This window comes from Pagrus major, chromosome 16 (assembly GCF_040436345.1).
Source record: "Pagrus major chromosome 16, Pma_NU_1.0".
Classification (NCBI taxonomy): domain Eukaryota; kingdom Metazoa; phylum Chordata; class Actinopteri; order Spariformes; family Sparidae; genus Pagrus; species Pagrus major.
This window is the reverse complement of record NC_133230.1, coordinates 24727197-24745315: the sequence shown is the minus strand read 5'-3', so window position 1 is coordinate 24745315 and position 18119 is coordinate 24727197. Positions and strand designations below refer to the sequence as shown.

The following is an 18119-nucleotide window of genomic DNA, read 5'->3' as shown; positions in this document are numbered from 1 at the left end:
TTATTCGGGATGTGAAGCTTCTATTTCCCAGTGATAGTCCTTTCCGTGCTTCAGGCCACTGGGGCCTCATTAAACAAACTCTGGACTGGCTTAATTAATCTCATTAGCAGACTTAAAAGCTTTTGAAGGGAAGGTAAAGTACAGGGAGCTTGGAGCAGTGGGCCGAAACAGCACTATGTTATATTGGCAAGCATTTTTTTTCAGAGTATAAACAAATAAAAGGCTGAAAATATGAACAATGTTGACCCAAATACCACACTGCCCCCCTCTCTGCCATCATTTCATCCCAACTGGCTTTTGTGCTGTGCATTTCCAAGCGTGGCAATTGGCTGTTTCTAAACTGGAACCTCCTGTTTACAGACAATTGGTTGTTGTCATGTTGTTGTTGGTTGCCTGTAGCTAAAACTGTGTGCAAAGGTAAAATGATACAACAGATTTAGCTTTTTCCAAAGGATAATTTGTTTCTTTCTCACAGCATGGTTCATATATTTGTAATTTTGTAGTCATTCCTATCAATTGTCACTGCATGGTTCTCACCATCTTATTTGCAGAGATTTGGATTTGCAGGTACTCAACACAGCTTCACACCAACACATGCATTCAGACAGATGTTAAGCAAAGCATAATTGAAGTATCTAAACAGTTTGGAAGTGACAAAGTGAGGTTGACATTAAAATGATTAGTCGAACTGACCCTTGTAATCATCCATCATATTGTTCCACTTTGATCAACTACTGATTTGCAAAGCCACAACATTTTTGTAGCGTTTACCTCCATTTGCACTTCCAAGAAAATGTTTAGGTGGATGTTAAGATAAATTAGTGTAAGCTTGTTTTAATTGTAGAACAGCTTGTAATTGCGATGGCCTTAAGTCTCTGTAGTCTTTCCCTGAAACATCCACATTCAGTCCCATCGCTGCCAGTAAACTAATAGACTGCTTTACTGTTGGCGCCATTATGGGGCCCATTATCTTCTATTTGAAAGAACCTGGCTTGTAATAGCAAAAGCATTTTATACACACACACAAACACACACACATAAATACTTCAGGTGGGTTGTATCCTTCAGCTAGGAATGTTAGATTCAAGCTACTGCGAGGTAAAGGTCATTGCCTTTTCCCACACCCTGTAAAAAGGTAGAAACACTTTGTTGAAATGCATTTTATTCATAGAGTAGCATGTTGCTGCTCGTTCTTTCTGTTTTCTCTTACTTTCTGTCAGTCACTACAGGTCAAACACCTTTAATCCTACTCTTTCTTTCTCTGGTTGCTCTGTTAAGACTGGTGCTGTGCAGCACTGTCTGGTTCGAGCCATGGCGTGGCAGCTTGACATGCAAGACATTAGCAGCACATCTGTTAGCTCTTAAACTGATCACCCAACCCCATCCCAAGCCCCAGCGCCAACCAGCCTCCCAATGAAAAAACAAAACACTTAAGAATGTCTCTTTCTATGCCCATCAGTGATTAAAAAAAAGAAATGCATTTTGGAGTTGCAAAATAGTTTAAGAATATCTTTCACTGCTAATGTTATTTTCTGTATGAGTGTTTGTACATGCTTGTTCTTGTAAGTGTCTCTTACATACACCAGGACTCAGTACTAGAGTTTTCTTTTTTGTCTGACTGACTAAACAATGGCTATCAGTCCGTTTTTACTTTTTTTAACTAATATGTCCTCATGTAACTGTGCAGTCACAGATAATAAGAAAGCAGCTGACAAGCTGAGTGAGAACAGGCAACTTTTTTGACACATCAGTGCTGCCATAATGTAATGGCTCTTAACCACTACAGGTTTTGTTTCCTGTGTGCTCAATTGCTGCTCTTTTGATTTGCAATGTGATGTACAGCACTTTCCTTAATTGTCATACATTTGCCTCCAATAAACTTGTCCATACAAGATCCTAATCAATTAGAGAGTATAACCGACATTTATTGGGTGTTGCAAATGGCAGCCTTCTCATTCATTACTCTCTCAATTATATGTTACATCCATCTTGTGTATGTATTCTATGAATGCAAGTAGACCAGTTAATTAAAAAAAAAATCCCTGCATACTCCAGCCACATAAAGCACAAAACATTGTGCAATTCAGGACCAGCCTCATAAATAGATTATGATGTTTTGAAGTCAAAGTGCTACAAGGCTCAAGTTCTACACCACTCCTATTGATCTGTTGACTAAACAATACAGGAACCAATGTCTGCACAATATGAGACATCAAGGTCTCTTGTGCTCTGTGTACTTCAGGAGGGAAAGCTGATAGCAAGGCCGCTGCTGTCATCATCGTGAGCAGATATCTCTGCTGTCTGCCAAATGCTTTAGCCTTTAGTGTGTGAACAGGAGGTTAAAGTGGGGGGCCTGCATATAGCCTCCCCCAAACAAACTCAAATGTAGCATGCAGTATGCAGATGCAAAAATTTATGAGAAACATATAAAACTCTCTACAGTGCACTTCTAATGCAATACAAATACCATGCACTCCTATATAGGGTTGGGGCAAGAGAGCATGGGATCACAGCTTGTTGTTTTATCCCTGCTTGAAATAGAGACCAGAGTTGATTTCTCTTCAGTGTGCTGCGTTTGATGCCTATGCATGTCTGCCTGCCTGGCCAATATGTCAGGACTAGACAGGCTGGCATCAGTTTAGTCACCACGTGCCAAATCCAAAAGACTCTCTGAAGCATTAATCAGAGTGAGAGATGGTCAGAGCTGCCCGTTTCCTTCCTTCCACCTAATATGGTCCAAGCTAGCTGGTGAATGTCAGGGCAGCCACGCGTTTTTTTTATTTTTTTCCAGAGCTGCCAGCCAGACTCAAGGCCAGCAGAGGAAATAGCTTTTGGAAGGCTTAGAGCTCATGCTGCTGGAGGAAAGATGGGCACATCAGTGCAGGATGCAATGACATTTAGGCTTTTTATGGCCGCAGGAGCAGTCAGTGTGAATGTGCTGTATTTCTGAAGTACATCATTTCTGTCTTTGTTTTGTTTGTTTCTGTGTGAATGCTTGCAAAGTGGGCATATCTGAATAGAAGCTTATGCATGCTAAGTAAAGCCAAGGATATTTATCTTTACAAGTATGTGTGGGATGAACAGTGGCATTGTAGAAGTATGATTCACTACACGGGGTATAATGCCCTGACAAAGACCTTGTGCTTTAAGTGTTTGATTAATGAAGTTGTTTTTGCCTTGGGGCCAGGAGTGCAGATGCCCACCACCATTGGTAGTGTGTCCTGACTATTTCCACTCTGAGAAAGTGTGCTGCTTGTACGATGCTTAAGGCTCACTGAGAGGACAAAAGTGGAACACCCTATTGCCGAAACAGTCAGAGATACTTGACTGGGTGTTGTGATGATTCTCTTTGTCAATGTTTGCCATTAAACGTCCTAGTGGTAGTGTAAAGTATGTTTTAGGTATTACAAAATGTGATATTGGGGAAATTAAATATGATTTATAATTTTTTTTATGCCTCCCCGTCAGCAATAGCCGTGGCCGGGGGCATTATTTTTCGGGTTGTCCGTCTGTCCATTCTTTTGAACATGATATCTCTAGAGTGCCTTGAGGAAATTTTTCAGATTTGGTACAAATGTCCACTTGGACTAGATATTGGTGGTCAAAGGTCAAGGTCATTGCGTCTCGGCATGGGACGGTCTAAAATTTTATGTTACGATTTTCCTGGCCACAATAATTGTAATCCACGATATTATTCTAATTAAAAAAGAAAAATCTCAAAATGGCACTAAACATACTTTGAATCTTTTGAATTTTAACAGTAAATTAACTCCTTCAACCCAAAATATGTCCAATTTTCTGGAATTGATTTCAAATAAATTGATTCGATTAGAGATTAGAGAACCTACCTGTGCTTGTGTGCATATGTGGCAATTGCAACATACAAGCAACCCAGGTTTAAAAAATCACACCATCCACACCCCAGACAAAAAGCCATCTTAGTCAGCAATACATTGACATCAGGGCGTCGTACCTGAGAGTTTGCACTTGCACCAAATTTTCAGATTAAACCTAAAGGATTTAAGCTTAAACATTACTGGATGAACACTGGATATCTTGGATCATCATCATTTTATTACTTATTTTCATTAAGTCGGGTTGTCCATCAGTTTGTCTGTCCCATTCTTGTCATCTGTTGTTAGCTGAAAATCATATTTGCGTTTCAGATCTTAACTATGGACAGCTTGTTCTTCTTCATAACTGCCACAAATTATATCGATGTCATTACTACAAGACATAGACGGTGTTGTGATTCTGGGAATTAATGAGTGATACAGGGAGTGGTATCAGTTAATTGGTAAGAGATACAACCCAAACATATTAACCAAGGGTCACATCAGATTTTTTTTGGAGTTATCAAATTTCATTCCTTTAATTTTTTAGAAACACAGCAATTAAACTTTTCTCAACATACTCTTTATCCCCACGCTCACATAATACCCTAATCTCTAACTTTCACCCTGTTTTTAATTACTTTGTGTTTATCATTTTTGTTGAAGTGTTTTGTTGGGACTGCTTTTGTCAGTGTCCTTGCCAGAAACTTAATTCAGATGCCAAACTCAAATACACAGCCCATCACCAGAGAGAGCCATCCTCTAAAATGAGAGCTAACTTAATCACGTTAGATACAGCCTCCTTTCCCTGTAGCGATGCAGACACGCTTGTGGGGTTTTTAACACCTTATAGGTCTGCTTATAGTGTTGGCTTGGATTTGGCTGGAGGCAAATGTGAGATCATGAACAAACCAAGGCTCTTTTGATCATGATCCGTGTCTTGAACATCACAAGATGCAAGAGGTGGCTACTTCCAACCATCTTGGCATTTCTAGTCCCTAAGTGCTGACCACTGCACTGTTTAAATGCCACTAAACATCAAAAAGCTGGCACCAATTTAAATGAATCGTCGTGGATAGTGCAGTTCACAGGGCTGTATTGATTCTGACCTCCTGTTGGCCTCCAACTCTAGAAATTAAAAAAGGGGAAATAAATCAGCTGGAATGCACCAGTGACTCTAAGATGTGTCCCAGAGATACCCTTGCAGTGAGTGGGTACATCAGAAGCACAGTTTTACTCATGTTAAAGCCTCCTTTTGCCCTTGCCATGACAATAAACTCTGGTTGAAATTGAACAGAGATGTTGTCCTGTTGCAGTAAAGAATGAATGAATACCTCGTTTTGAATGACAGCCTAATCATAATTCATGCTAGTACTTAAACCACCACTGCAACTCGCTTTCTCCCTCCTCTCCCCTCTCAGTGTAGCCAGTGCCCCAGGTCACATTCATGTTTGACTTCATTGTTGTTGGCTGAAAAGTAAGTAATAGGTGTGCAGCCAGCGGAAAGAGGCTCTATTACTAAGCCACTTGACATCTCAACTTCTACATTTGTGGATTGCTTGTACATGGACCTTAGCCTATCCTCTCTTATTATGAATGACAAAGGAGGCATGTCTGGTAGAGGTAGAGTTCAATGTGACACAGAGAAGGAGAGAAACTGCAAGGTATCAGAGAGGATGAGAACGAGTGTGGACAGCAGATGAAGAATGAACGCATGCAGAAGAAACTTAACCTTGCAGTGGGGTCCTGTATTTTACCATTTTATTTTTAATTTCCCATGGGCAATTCAAAGGTCCAAGTGTCAGGTTGTGCTTGTTTTTTTTCACTAGTGGGAAAATGTATCTTTGATTTCCTCGCTGAAGTGAAGGTATCCTCATTTAGCATCTTCTTGCAAAACCTCCAACATAAAAGCATCTATTACAACCAATTTATGTTGTTGTGATCATATGAGGCCCTGCTCAATAATTACGTTAATGACTCATCGTACATATTTTATCGTACATATCTTATTGAATTATCGATATAGGTACATGACGTTACATATTTTTGCTGACCTTGATATTGCCCTGAAGAAGGTCGCCAACATGTTCCTAAAATAACTATCAGGGTTTTAACAACCATTATAAGACTTGGGTGCAGCATTTAACCTACAGATTCCGCTGAGCAAGTCTGCATTGCATTACACAGGATCAGCATAGAGCATTTCGGTTAATTTTCAAAATAAAACGCCCTTTCCATACTCTGGATATACAGCACAAAAAAATTGGAATATTAACAATATGCACAATTATAATAGACAAACAATGAAACCATTAAACTACATAGCCTACTCACCCATAGTAGAAGCACAGAAATCAAGGAAAAATGACAAAATAAACACAATATGAGCAATTCAACAATATCAAGTAGGTGTGACCATGCGATCTAAAATGCTCCCAGTTGGGTATTGAAGCTGTGTTGAGGACTGAACAAAACAATGTTGCACATGTGAGGTTACAGGGACGTGCCAAGTGGAATCAAACTTTAAGCCTTTATTTAAATTTGTATTGTTTTAGTCATTCAAATGTATGTTTTAATTGTATGACACATTTAAATATCTTTTACACTCAAATTGCAATATTTTAAGGTTCATTGCTCTTTTGAAAGACTGTACTTGCACTATTATATTATAATTATATCAGTGGCATGAAATGGTACTGAAATGGAAATAATATTGTTTTATCACAGTTATTTCAAAGACAATATATCATCCAACAAAAAGTATATATCGTGACAGGTCTATGAAAGATTCACTTTACAACCTTTAAAGGGCCTTAGACAAAATAATTTTCTTTTCTATTCATTCCTCTCAGTCTTCCTTGTTGTTTGCGAGTCCCCAGGCTTACAGTGACATGGACATGATAAAGACAGAGATAAAGAAGTGATAGTCAGTGGGTGATCAAGCTGCAGGGGACAGGAATAGACAAATAGGAATGTACAGGAATAGAGCTGTCAGTAGAGCTGTTTTATGGGAACACATGAGACAAAAGACAATGATCAAATGACAATGAAAAACAAACTTGTTCTTGAGTAATCATTACGGCCTGGATTGACCTAATATGCTGATCATACTGTATTTTCTTGTTCCATCCATTATGCCCCCTCTCTCTTCTCTCTTTTTCACACAAATATCAATTATTTTAATGCTATCCAGTTATATAAAATGTATTGTCAGGAAAGCTAACAAGGAATGGATCAGATTAGATGATAGTAAAGGCATTATCACATGACCAATCATACCTTTAGGTTTTATTTTCTTCCAGCTATCTGTCCCTCCCCTTGTCTCCCTGTAAATCTCATCAGGTTTTGTTAACCAGTCCAGGTTGAAGCAGCAGCTCTGTTGTACTTCTCTGCACTCTGCTGCCATATTCTAGCCATGTCCAATAACTGGCCATGCCTTCATTTGTCAGTTCATAGAAATGGAATGATTTTTTAAAAAGTTCAGTATTTTTAAATACAGAAAGGCTACTCAACAGGAAGAAGCACATCAGAATATAAGAAAATTGGAAACAGAGAAGTGTTTTGCTCACATTGTCAGACCATTATAATGCTGCTGTTTTGTGTTGTCGCCACATCAAAGATTTTGCTCAGCAGCAAGCCAGATTAAAAGCAGGTTTGAACAGAAACCAACCAGAAATCCCTTTTTTCTCTGAGAAGAAACATCTCTTTTAATGGCACCATCCAACAACATTTGCATTGCACAAAATCCTCAGCAGCATAGCTTTGGGTCTGGACCTTTCAGGCTAGGAATAGATTAGGATAAACTGTCCATTCAGTTTTTTCATGTGTCATGCTGCGCCTAAAGCAATTTTTGAATAGCTTTAATGTGAAAAAGAATCACTGTTCTAAGTGTATAACAGGTGCTACTTTTCTTGGCTTTACTCAGAACAAGGTCAGGAAGGAAATGAACAGTGTTCTGCTAAACTACTTTCACTTATGCTGCATTAGTTGAAAGTAGGGCTGCAACTAAGTCCATAAAATGTAAAATGTTCATCACAATTTTCCAGAGCCTCAAGTGACATCTTCAAAATGCTTCTTTCGTCCAATAAATGGTCCAAAACTGTAAGATTCTTAATTTACTATCATAAATAACCAAAAAAGCATAAAATCTTTACAGTTGAGTAGCTGGAACCAGCAACTGTTTGACAGTAATGCTTAAAAAATGACTTAAACAATTAATCGATTATCAAAAAAGGAACCTGCTCAAACCACAACATGCACTGACTTGATAGGCTGTACATGTAAACAAAGCATGGGCAGACATAACTGTTGTAAGCTTGTATTCCTTGTATAACCACTCTTACACATTTCTTTACCACCGTCCCACATGCCTGACTTCACACAACAGCAGTACAATGCACACATAATACTGTATAGCTGCCATTGTTTGGTAGATTTTATTAACTACAAACCCACCACTGCACTCTCTCTGCTGTTCTCAATCTGTTGTTTAAAAGCACTTTGATCATTAATATCCACAAACAATAGATTTCCCAGGACTGAAAGCTGCTTATTTTGTCAGTAAACCTGTGATTAGACTTGATTTAGTCAATCAGCTAATCCTTAGACATAGACAGTGTTTTTTTTTTTTTTATGGAGTGACATCAATACAAATTGGAGTGGCTTAAAGGTTTTAGAACCACACTAAGCAGCAGGACCAGCATGAGATTAATAGCACAGGTATTAAGAAATGGAGCCTACAGGCGGTTGCTGGTGTAGCATTGTATGTAAAGTTGGATGTAAGATGGATTGGAAGCAGCAGCTATAAATGGGATGTTTGATCTTAACATCACATTTTCCCACACGACTAATGTCATTTTCTAACATGCTTTACAATGCCTTAAACTGCAAAATGAGGCTTCACTCAAAATCGAAACTCACCTTCAACTTTCCACTGTGGTTTTTAAAGTGACATCACATCTGTATATGTTCCATTTAAAAGGTTTGTCAAACTCACTCTTTAACGCCAGCAGCAGATGCCCTATGCTGCTATATTTATGTCTCTGTGTTGTCAAACTTACAGGCCATGACCACTCTTTTTGTGTTTAGAAAGAACTGTTTCTTTTATGATTGACATTCACACCTTAAGAGTGTGCTTGAAATGTTTTTTAATCTAGAAAGCTGTTGTGTGCAAGACCTTGAAATCATTGCTTGGCTGAACAGCCTCTCTGGTTTTAGTCCTACGTCTTGGCAGGCAGGTTGAGGTCAGTACTTCTTTATGTCAGCCATCATCATTGTATTCAGTACACTTTTCCATCTGTAAAGGTAAAAGCCCCAGTTGTCTCTCCTCCACATACCCAGCAGGATAGCAATTAGTTTCCCTTTATACCTCACCAGGCAACGCCTAGCACTGTTTGGCTGACATTGAACCCTTATTTAACTTTAAATATGAAGGTGTAAGTGGGTACAGAGAGAGTGTGTGTGTGTGTGTCTGTGTGTGTGTGTCTGTGTGTGTGTGTGTGTGTGTGTGTGTGTGTGTGTGTGTGTGTGTGTGTGTGTGTGTGTGTGTGTGTGTGTGTGTGGTTACATCACTTCCCAGTCTACCTGGCCTTATTTCCAAGCGTCAAGCTCTTAGGCCTGGCCTATCTCTCCGAGGGATCTCCCAGCAGACACTGATGTAAGGCTAAGCTTTGGCTGCCAGGATGGCAGTGTACAAATAGCTTTGTTCAGCAGAAAAGCTACTTTGACATTCCCACTCATCCACTTCTTTACTGCAGGCATCTGTGAACAAGTGTAGTCAAAGTGTACTCATGGTGTGACCACAGTTGATGTACAGGATAGTTTACAGAAATGCTGGTATTTAGAATCAGGTAGGCTAGGCTGTAAGAAGACTCCTTTTTTTTTGTAACTTTCATGCCACTGAATTTCTATTCTTTTCTGAGACAGGTAGTCATCTCTTAAAATCAGCATCAAATGGGAATTAATAAAGGTATTACAAGCATACTTGAATTATATGATAGTATAGATATTTTTAAAGAAATGAACACAGTGAACTTCCCAAATATAGTACCATTTACTCCAGTGTTCAGTGTTCTTGATTACATATGTTACAAGTGCTCCATTTGTTTTTGGTTTTTTTGTCCATAGTTTCCCTGTACTGTTCATTTTGTACAGGATGAGTTGTGGCTACAGTAGTTTGGCCGAGATACAAGTACTTTTGGTCTGCTAGTCTTTGAGATGATATGATCAGTGCCAAATATCTGCCTTCACATGAACTGACATTGATGCCCTATGCTGCATTCATTATGTCAGCAGGATGGGAAAATGGGAAAACCCATTATCTAACTTGAAAACTTTCAGGACCAAATATGGTCACTTCTGGCTCCAAAAAACCAAAACGATGACGTCGATAATGCCAGACTTTAGACATTAAAATGGTAGTCCACAAACCAATGGGTGCGTCATGGTGGGATTGTACTTGGTCACTTGGTAATATTAATAATTAGTAAAACCAGAAACAAAAGTAACTGTATATAACTCTGTTTTTTGTTTTTTTTGATTAGCTGAAACAATTATATTTGTGCTAATACTGGATTTAATTTAAATGTAACTGGCAAAGGCAGTTGCCTTTCAGCAATTCCGCCTCTGGTTTTTGGACACTTCCTGTTGTTGTCTTTGCCAAGTGAGAAATATAGTAGCTACCAAAAAATCCTGATATCTTCAAACCAGAAATGCAACCAGGAGGCTGACATGAATGTTTATTCCCCACTCAGATGCTTTTAATGACTGTCCGTATGATATGATGTACACACACCGTTATGCAGCTTTACCAGCCTGCCAGCATTATTTTAGTGATCGCAGAATAATGTTCAAAGAGGTTTCCCCTAATGCTTTAGACGGATTCTACAATTGGTTATTACAGCTCTTTATTTCACCTGACAGGTAGGAGGAAATATTATTTTGAATTTTACCACGCTATGAATAACTAAACAATGGGACTTCTCCTGCGGTAACGGAATAACGTTCTGAATTGTTCACACACTCGACCCATTTGTTGTCTCCCTCCGTGGAGTCTGCTGAGAGGGCAGAGGAGCAGAGGGAGTATGGAGGAGAGAGGAGAGCGCTCTGTAGGCATTGATCACAATAGAGACGAATTCAATGGAACAGAGCTCGCTGGTTTCCTCTGCTCTCTTTTAGAAATGTCAAACACCCACACACAAGCCTCTCAGTGCCTATACAATCCCCCCACTAACACACACACACACACACACACACATCACTCTGTTAGCACTGCTACGGGCTCCTGTGTAAATGATCCCAAAATGATCTTCCTACACAAAATATCTCCTCTCGGGGTGCGTGAGAGTGCTCGAAGCTAGCTGAGCAATAATGGGATACAGTCTCTACCTTTTATGGCTTGAAAATCACTATCATTGCTCTCATCCTTACTGTTTAGCCTGTCATCACTGCTGTCTTACTCCACCGAAAGCCATTCAGAGTAGTTTGCCACCATTTTCTTCTCTTTATTATAGTGTGAGGATCATGGTGTTAAGTGCATGTTGAATTCCAGACTGTTCATATAACATGAACCAGGTTACAATTTTAGTCACTGTAACAAAGGTGGTCCACGTTGACACGCCTCAGCAGAATGTGTGCAGCACATGCAAACAGCTAAAATGATATGGCTCATTAAATATAATGAGCTGTGTGGGTTGTCCATATTCAAGCCTTTTAAGTTACTGATATCATGACATGTACCTTTTTATCAAAGCTGAAGATAATTGCAGATCAGTAAAGGTTTCACTTCACCAAAGCCTTGTTGAGATTCATTCGTCTCCGGACAAATGAATCCAGACAACCTGAGCACATTACTGTTAGTCACTAAATCTAGTGGATACTACTGGCTCATCCTACAAATATAGAAACTTGTTATCTACACCATTATAGTGTCTCAAGTGGCTGATTTTACAAATACCATTTCATTGTGTTGACGAAATAGTGAACTAACGGCTCCAAACCCAAATACGTACATTCACTATCATAAATGACAAATACAATTACAAAAAAAATTCTTACATTAAATAAGCTGTAGGACGCAAATGTTTGACATATTTGTTTGAAAAATTACTAAAACGATAAATCCATTATCAAAAATGGCAACATATTTTCTTTCGATTGACTAATCGATTAATCGTCTAATCGTTGCAGTTCTAAACGTTCTATAGCACTGTATGTGGAAAGTCCTTTTGGGGCCCAAGTGAAACTCTGAGCCCAGTGTTTCTTCTGTGGACTTATGTGTCTCTTTTTGATTTTTCCCAAGATGTGGCTAATGGCAGTACTGGCTACAGGCCTCCTCCCAGGACCAAGGAGGTGGTCATTAACGGCCAGACAGTCAAGCTGAAGTATTGCTTCACCTGCAAGATCTTCAGACCGCCACGTGCCTCCCACTGCAGCCTCTGTGACAACTGTGTGGGTGAGTGAAAATGAAATTCTCTGAGAAACAGTTTGTGTGTTTGAAAGACATGTGCTGTCTAGTTTTTACCACATTCATTTTGGGACATTAGTGTAATGAACACAAACAGTCAAGACAAATCGTCGTCTATCCAGATTGTGGTTGTAGACCTATTGGAGAAAATCACATTTGTTGTATAATTTGTTAAAAATAAAAAACAAACTTGAGGTTAATAGATGACATGACAAATCTACTTCTCTACACCCCGCCCATGCACATGAACCCACAATATACACACATGTTAGTGCACACAATTTAGACAGTGTGACAAATCATGATACAGCAAAAAATGCATCTGTATGTGAGATACTAGCCAAGGTAAATGTTTAGTTAATGATGCATATCTACAGGGAGTATACATTACATATGCTTCGAGGAGTTGGCGTCCACACAGAAGGGAGGGAGGGAATAGTTAGTGAGAGCAACAGAAAGAAACAGCAGCATAATGGTTGAGTTTTGCTGCTTTTCACAACCACATGCTCCGTCTCTAGAGACAAAGCAAAGAGCACAGCTAGGCAATTACTAGAAGATAGAGACCGAGATACAGAGACCTGTGTGTCTGTATTTTTCTAGTCAGGGTTTTTGTGCTGCTCGCTCATCACAGACAACTCCTTCTTTGAATGGCTATTTTCTTGTCAGAAGTGGGGCTGACTGAAAGCCAGGGAGACAGAAGATGAGGAAGTAGTAAACACAGGAAAAAAGATGAGGCGTTGGTAATCAGATGCGGCAGATGCACGCTGGCAGGAAGGAAGACAGACTGGCAGCTGAACAAAAAGATGGCAGGGCTGTAATTTTCACAAGCAGGCGATACACAAAGGTAGATTTTGTGCATACTTTAAGTGCATTGTTAAACTCTAAAAACAGACAGGTGAGGCTAAACTTTGGGATAGAAATTTGACTTATAATACTATAGATACCCTTCCTTGGAAAAAGCAGGATCCAGTAAATGAGTGATAGATTTAAAGCATTACAATCACAGGAGATGCTTTCAGGGCCTTTTCAGAGCAAAGCGGAGCAGCGTGATTCTGTTACTCCAAATGGTTTAAAAAGGTTTAAAACTGTTTAGATCATTGTTGTGAGCTACAGATGGGAATAAAATGAAGAATGAGAAACAGGCACAAAGTTGGACTGTGAATACTGCAGGTGGGTGGGACTGATGAACTCCCAAAATTAATGTCAGTTGTAATGGGTGTCTCTTTTATAAGAAATACTTTTCTCTTTTGCTCTAAATGCTCCAGGTCTCCACCCAACATGGCTCCAAATCCCCCTGGAGTCAGTCAGTCCAAGGTTCATCATGAAGCTTTATAGATAAACTGAATGAATAATGGTACAAGGAATTAGATCATATGCAGGAGAAAAGACTGTACCAATACATTTTTTGGACCTTTTTTGAATAAACTAGAGAGTGACTTAATAACTCTGTCATGTACAAATTGGATTGGCACTTGCTCTTAAACTGGAAATGCAGATCACGTTGACAGTGAAAAAGTGATACCTCCGTGTTTCCTCCGTCTCTCGACTTCTCTGTCTCTTTCTCTTCCTCTGGTGCTGTAAACGCCAGGGGGACTAACAAGCTTTTAAATAAGTTAGCAGCCAGAATGGATAGGGCATCCCTGGTGGACATGGAGGATAGGAATATGGCAGAGTCACTTCCTTTTTAAGAGGGCTGTCCCTCAGGAGTGATAGAAGAGGCTTATAAGAGCACAGAATTATGATACACACACACAGCGACCGCTTCCCTTTGCCTTCTGTCCTGCACACAGTATTGTTTATGTGTGTGAGCAGAGGTTTGGAAATATGTGATTGATTATTAGTGTGATTTTGCTGCTGGTATTTTCTCTAGTGTGCTTAATTAAAGGACATTAAATGAAGCTTTAACAACCCTCTTGGGTAAATGATGTGGTTATGTAAGCAAACAATAAAATACATGAAAAGACCATTAGCACATAAATAGAATATATTAGATCATTATGCAACTGTCAGAGCTGCTGTTTCAAGCATCATCAGGGGGATGATGTTACTGAGCAATCAGTACCCCTGATGTGCATTAGCAATTGTTTTCCACTACCTCTTCCTCTTCCTACTAATGAGGTTTAAGGTTGACCTGAAACGTTGAAACGGCAAAGATGCATCTGTCATCGTTAAGACTGATTTTATCCTTATATTTCTTCAATTTCAATAGAGCTCACAACTCAACTACATTCTTAAAATTATCCTTCAGGGTTTCCATCGGTCCTTGAAAGTTTTTGAATTTGTGTGGGGGGGAAATCATGCCTTGAAAGCTTTTAAAAATAGACATAAATACTTATGGCTAAATACTTATGAATAAAAATTGAACTTACTTTTTTTATATACTATATACTTTCAGCCTCTCTTGTTAATTGTTGTCTGTGAGCTTCTGTAAAGCCTGATAATTCTCATTATATTCTCATTGTTGTAACACATAATTAACTGCGATCCGTGACTCAAACTATACTGTGTTGGATCCATGAATTTAAGCAAATTTGGCCTGGAAAGTCTTTGAAAAGACCATGAATTTGATGTTTAAGAGGGTGTGGTAACCCTGACCCTTGCATTCTCCTCTCCTAGAATTGTTGTTCATTTAATATTAAGGATTATTGTGGCAGGCTGTGTTAATCAGATTGGACTAGTAGTAGCTGTCCCCTTTCATCCCCTCTGACTAGAGGCTGTGTTTCCCAGACACACTTCAACCAGGCATTGATTAATGAAGACAAAAGCAGGTCATTTCACCTCACTAAACAAATAATGGCTCTGATTAATTAGTTAAGTAGCTACCACCGTGCACAGCTAGCAGTCCACACTCAGGGATAGGACTGTGGAGCTGATTAAATAACCACATTAACAATAAGCCTTCCACAGAGAAGTATGCTGGAGCACAGTTTCTTTGATTAGAATACCACAGACTAATTTTCATCTGAAAGCATTTCACATTAAAATGATGAACACTTCAGGCCGCATTCAGATACACATTTAGTGTTTCCCCACTGCAATAAGTATTTCTGATTACAGACATTGTACTGAGTTAAACAAAACAGGCAAAGAAATAGGCTGCTTGCTTTGTTCAGCTGTAACAAGGTGGCTGTCAGCCTCATGTCGGTCGTAACGTACTTGAAAAACTCCAGTCGTTTTTAGCTGATCTCTAAGGAAAGACCACGGCAGTCTGGACAACACTTGAGATTTACTACCTCTCTTTTGTCTTCGTTTACGATTTTTCAAACTTCGTCAAATATTCCTAAATTGAGGTCTTACTTGAAACGCATTTATCTGTTGAGGCCAGCAAAGTGCTTGTTTCGCCCTCTCAGCCATGCAAGGTCCCGCTGTGATGGGTTGAGTTTTTCAGCCATACACAGTCATGTTGGCCTGCCTGTAATTTTTATTAGCTAGTTTATATAAATAGCCAGCTTGCACTATGTGAAAAATTTGTATGTTATTATGCCAAGGCCCAGAGGGACTCTTCTCCTTTCCCCTAATTCCCCACAGCTCCAGACTCGTAGTGTGTGTTTACACTGAAGTAACCTTTTTTTTCCCTTTTTTAAACCTGGTTTCACGAATTGCGCATAGACCAAATCCAGACATCTTCTAAAGAAACCTGATTTCTAAGCCGTGTGTGCATTACCCAGTTTATGGTGGTGTTTTTACAAGAGCACATGCCCATGACAAAGACTTCATGCAGGAGAAATATCACAGTGGCAGCAGTATGGTGGGATAAAAGGAAAGCCTTGTCTGTGTGCGTCTGCACGTATCCAAAATAAACTTTCTTACGCTCCTTCCGTCTGTCTCTCTCTGTCCACACAGAGCGTTTCGACCACCACTGTCCCTGGGTGGGGAATTGCGTGGGAAGGAGGAACTACCGTTTCTTCTACATGTTCATCCTCTCGCTCTCCTTCCTCACCATCTTCATCTTCGCCTTCGTCATCACACACATCATTTTACGTAAGTAGCCAAGGGAAGGACAAAAAGATTGTGTGCCCAGGCATGATACAGACACACACACTCCTCCTGGCTGTGTTCTCGGCGTGCTTCGAGCCAGCAGGTTGTAAGTGGGCGTTGTGAAAAGCTGCAGTATTCTGGCTCGTTACCATTCCTCCAGCTGGGAGCAGGCAGTGGACTGTTGGGCTCCCCATTAGAGTGTGTGTGTGTGTGTGTGTGTGTGTGTGTGTGTGTGTGTGTGTGTGTGTGTGTGTGTGTGCGTGTGCGTGTGCGTGTGTGTGTGAATGCATAAAATGACAGTCAGTGGATCAATGTTGCACTGGGAAAGAAATACGGGCCAAGATTCACTGCTAGAAAATTGTACTGTTGATTAATAGTCTTTTGAGCATCTTTTTCTTTCTTTGATTGTTACCATGCTGTGTTGAGTCTGAATGCTGCCAGATTTGGCAAAAGAGGCATCATGGGGGTTTGCATTATTTGATTTATAAATTGATATTTTTTTTTCTCTCAGTGGTGCTCAGACCAAGTTAGTGAACATCACACTAACTTAATGATTTGTTCATGTTGTAAGCTTACAGTAGACAAACTGTACACTAGTGGTTAAACCTGCCTGACAATGCTTAAAATGAAATGAAGTCACAGTCCTGCAGTGTTTCACCTTTAATTACAGTATTTAATTTATTCTGTAAACAGTGATTCAAAATGAGCATATCTGTGCTATCTCTGAACCCATTCGTCCAAGTTTGCGCAGTTGCAATTAAAAGCCAAAGTTAATAATAAGTCTGGCTGAGATGTCTCCAACAGCCATGAAGAGCGGGCCAGCACTTAATTTTTGGTCTTTTCTCTGGCTCGGTCCTCCTACCCTTCACAAAATTGGAATGCCAATTTAAGTGGGCACACTCTGCCTAGCTCAGTTCATCTTGTTGACACTTGCACTTCTGCAGCAAGTAATGCCTCCAAAGTGTGTGGTAGCCAATATCTGATGCACATTTCCACATTCAATGGGTGTTGTTTAATGCTGATTGTACAGTGGTCTAATGGAGACTCTGTCTTTCTTTGTTCACAGGCTCCCATCAAAGCGGGTTCCTCAACGCACTTAAAGATAGCCCTGCCAGATATCCTTTCACTGAAATCGATGCTGTTCTGTACATCCTGACACAAACACACAACATATATCAACAGACCTGACAACCTAAAAAAGTAAAACATTTAGTAATTTAAAGATAATTAAATAAATAAATGAATAATTTGAAAGAAATGTTTGATCCCACTTATTATGAATTTATTTCCTGATTATTTGGAAAATGTACGCCCTTTGAAGATAATAAATAAACAGAAAAAAAGAAAGAAAAAAGAACCAAAACAACAGATATATTCAATTCTACACTTCATGTTTTTTTAATTAAATACAAATTTCTTGAAAGCCTTCAACATCAATAAACCTCCCCCATCTTTCATAATGTTTTTTAAGATTGTCATTTTTTTTGCAGATAAATCAGAATAGACGGAATGTTGGCTCAAGTTCCACGAAACTCTTCTCAGCCCATAGTTTTCTTAATCACCCAGATTTCACTCGATTCAGTTGTATTCCAACTTGACATAGACTAGTGAGAGGCCATACAGGTCAGAATTCATTCGCATGACATGCTTCTACAAAGCATTTCCATCCATTGCTCCTGCCAGATACAGTACTTGCATAACTGGTGTCCCTCTGATTAGTCCTGTTCCATCGGAGTAACAAGGCACGCAAGGCAGCTCCTCACTCTGTCTCTGTCGATTGATTCAGTCGGCCTTTGATTTCATCTGGCTCTGACTTCCCCAGTCCCTCTACAGAGATGTTGTGT

At 39.6% G+C, this 18119-nt stretch overlaps 1 protein-coding gene across 4 annotated transcripts in view; it reads left to right on the top strand.

Moving 5' to 3' along the window:
- zdhhc14 (zDHHC palmitoyltransferase 14) overlaps positions 1–18119 on the top strand; it is a 51092-nt gene that overhangs the window by 19034 nt on the left and 13939 nt on the right. For all 4 annotated transcript variants that reach the window (XM_073484089.1, XM_073484087.1, XM_073484088.1 and 1 more), the window contains exons 4-6: positions 12133–12285; positions 16141–16278; positions 17342–17390. In XM_073484089.1, coding sequence (XP_073340190.1) covers positions 12133–12285; positions 16141–16278; positions 17342–17390 — 340 coding nt within the window. The remainder of the gene's footprint in view (positions 1–12132; positions 12286–16140; positions 16279–17341; positions 17391–18119) is intronic.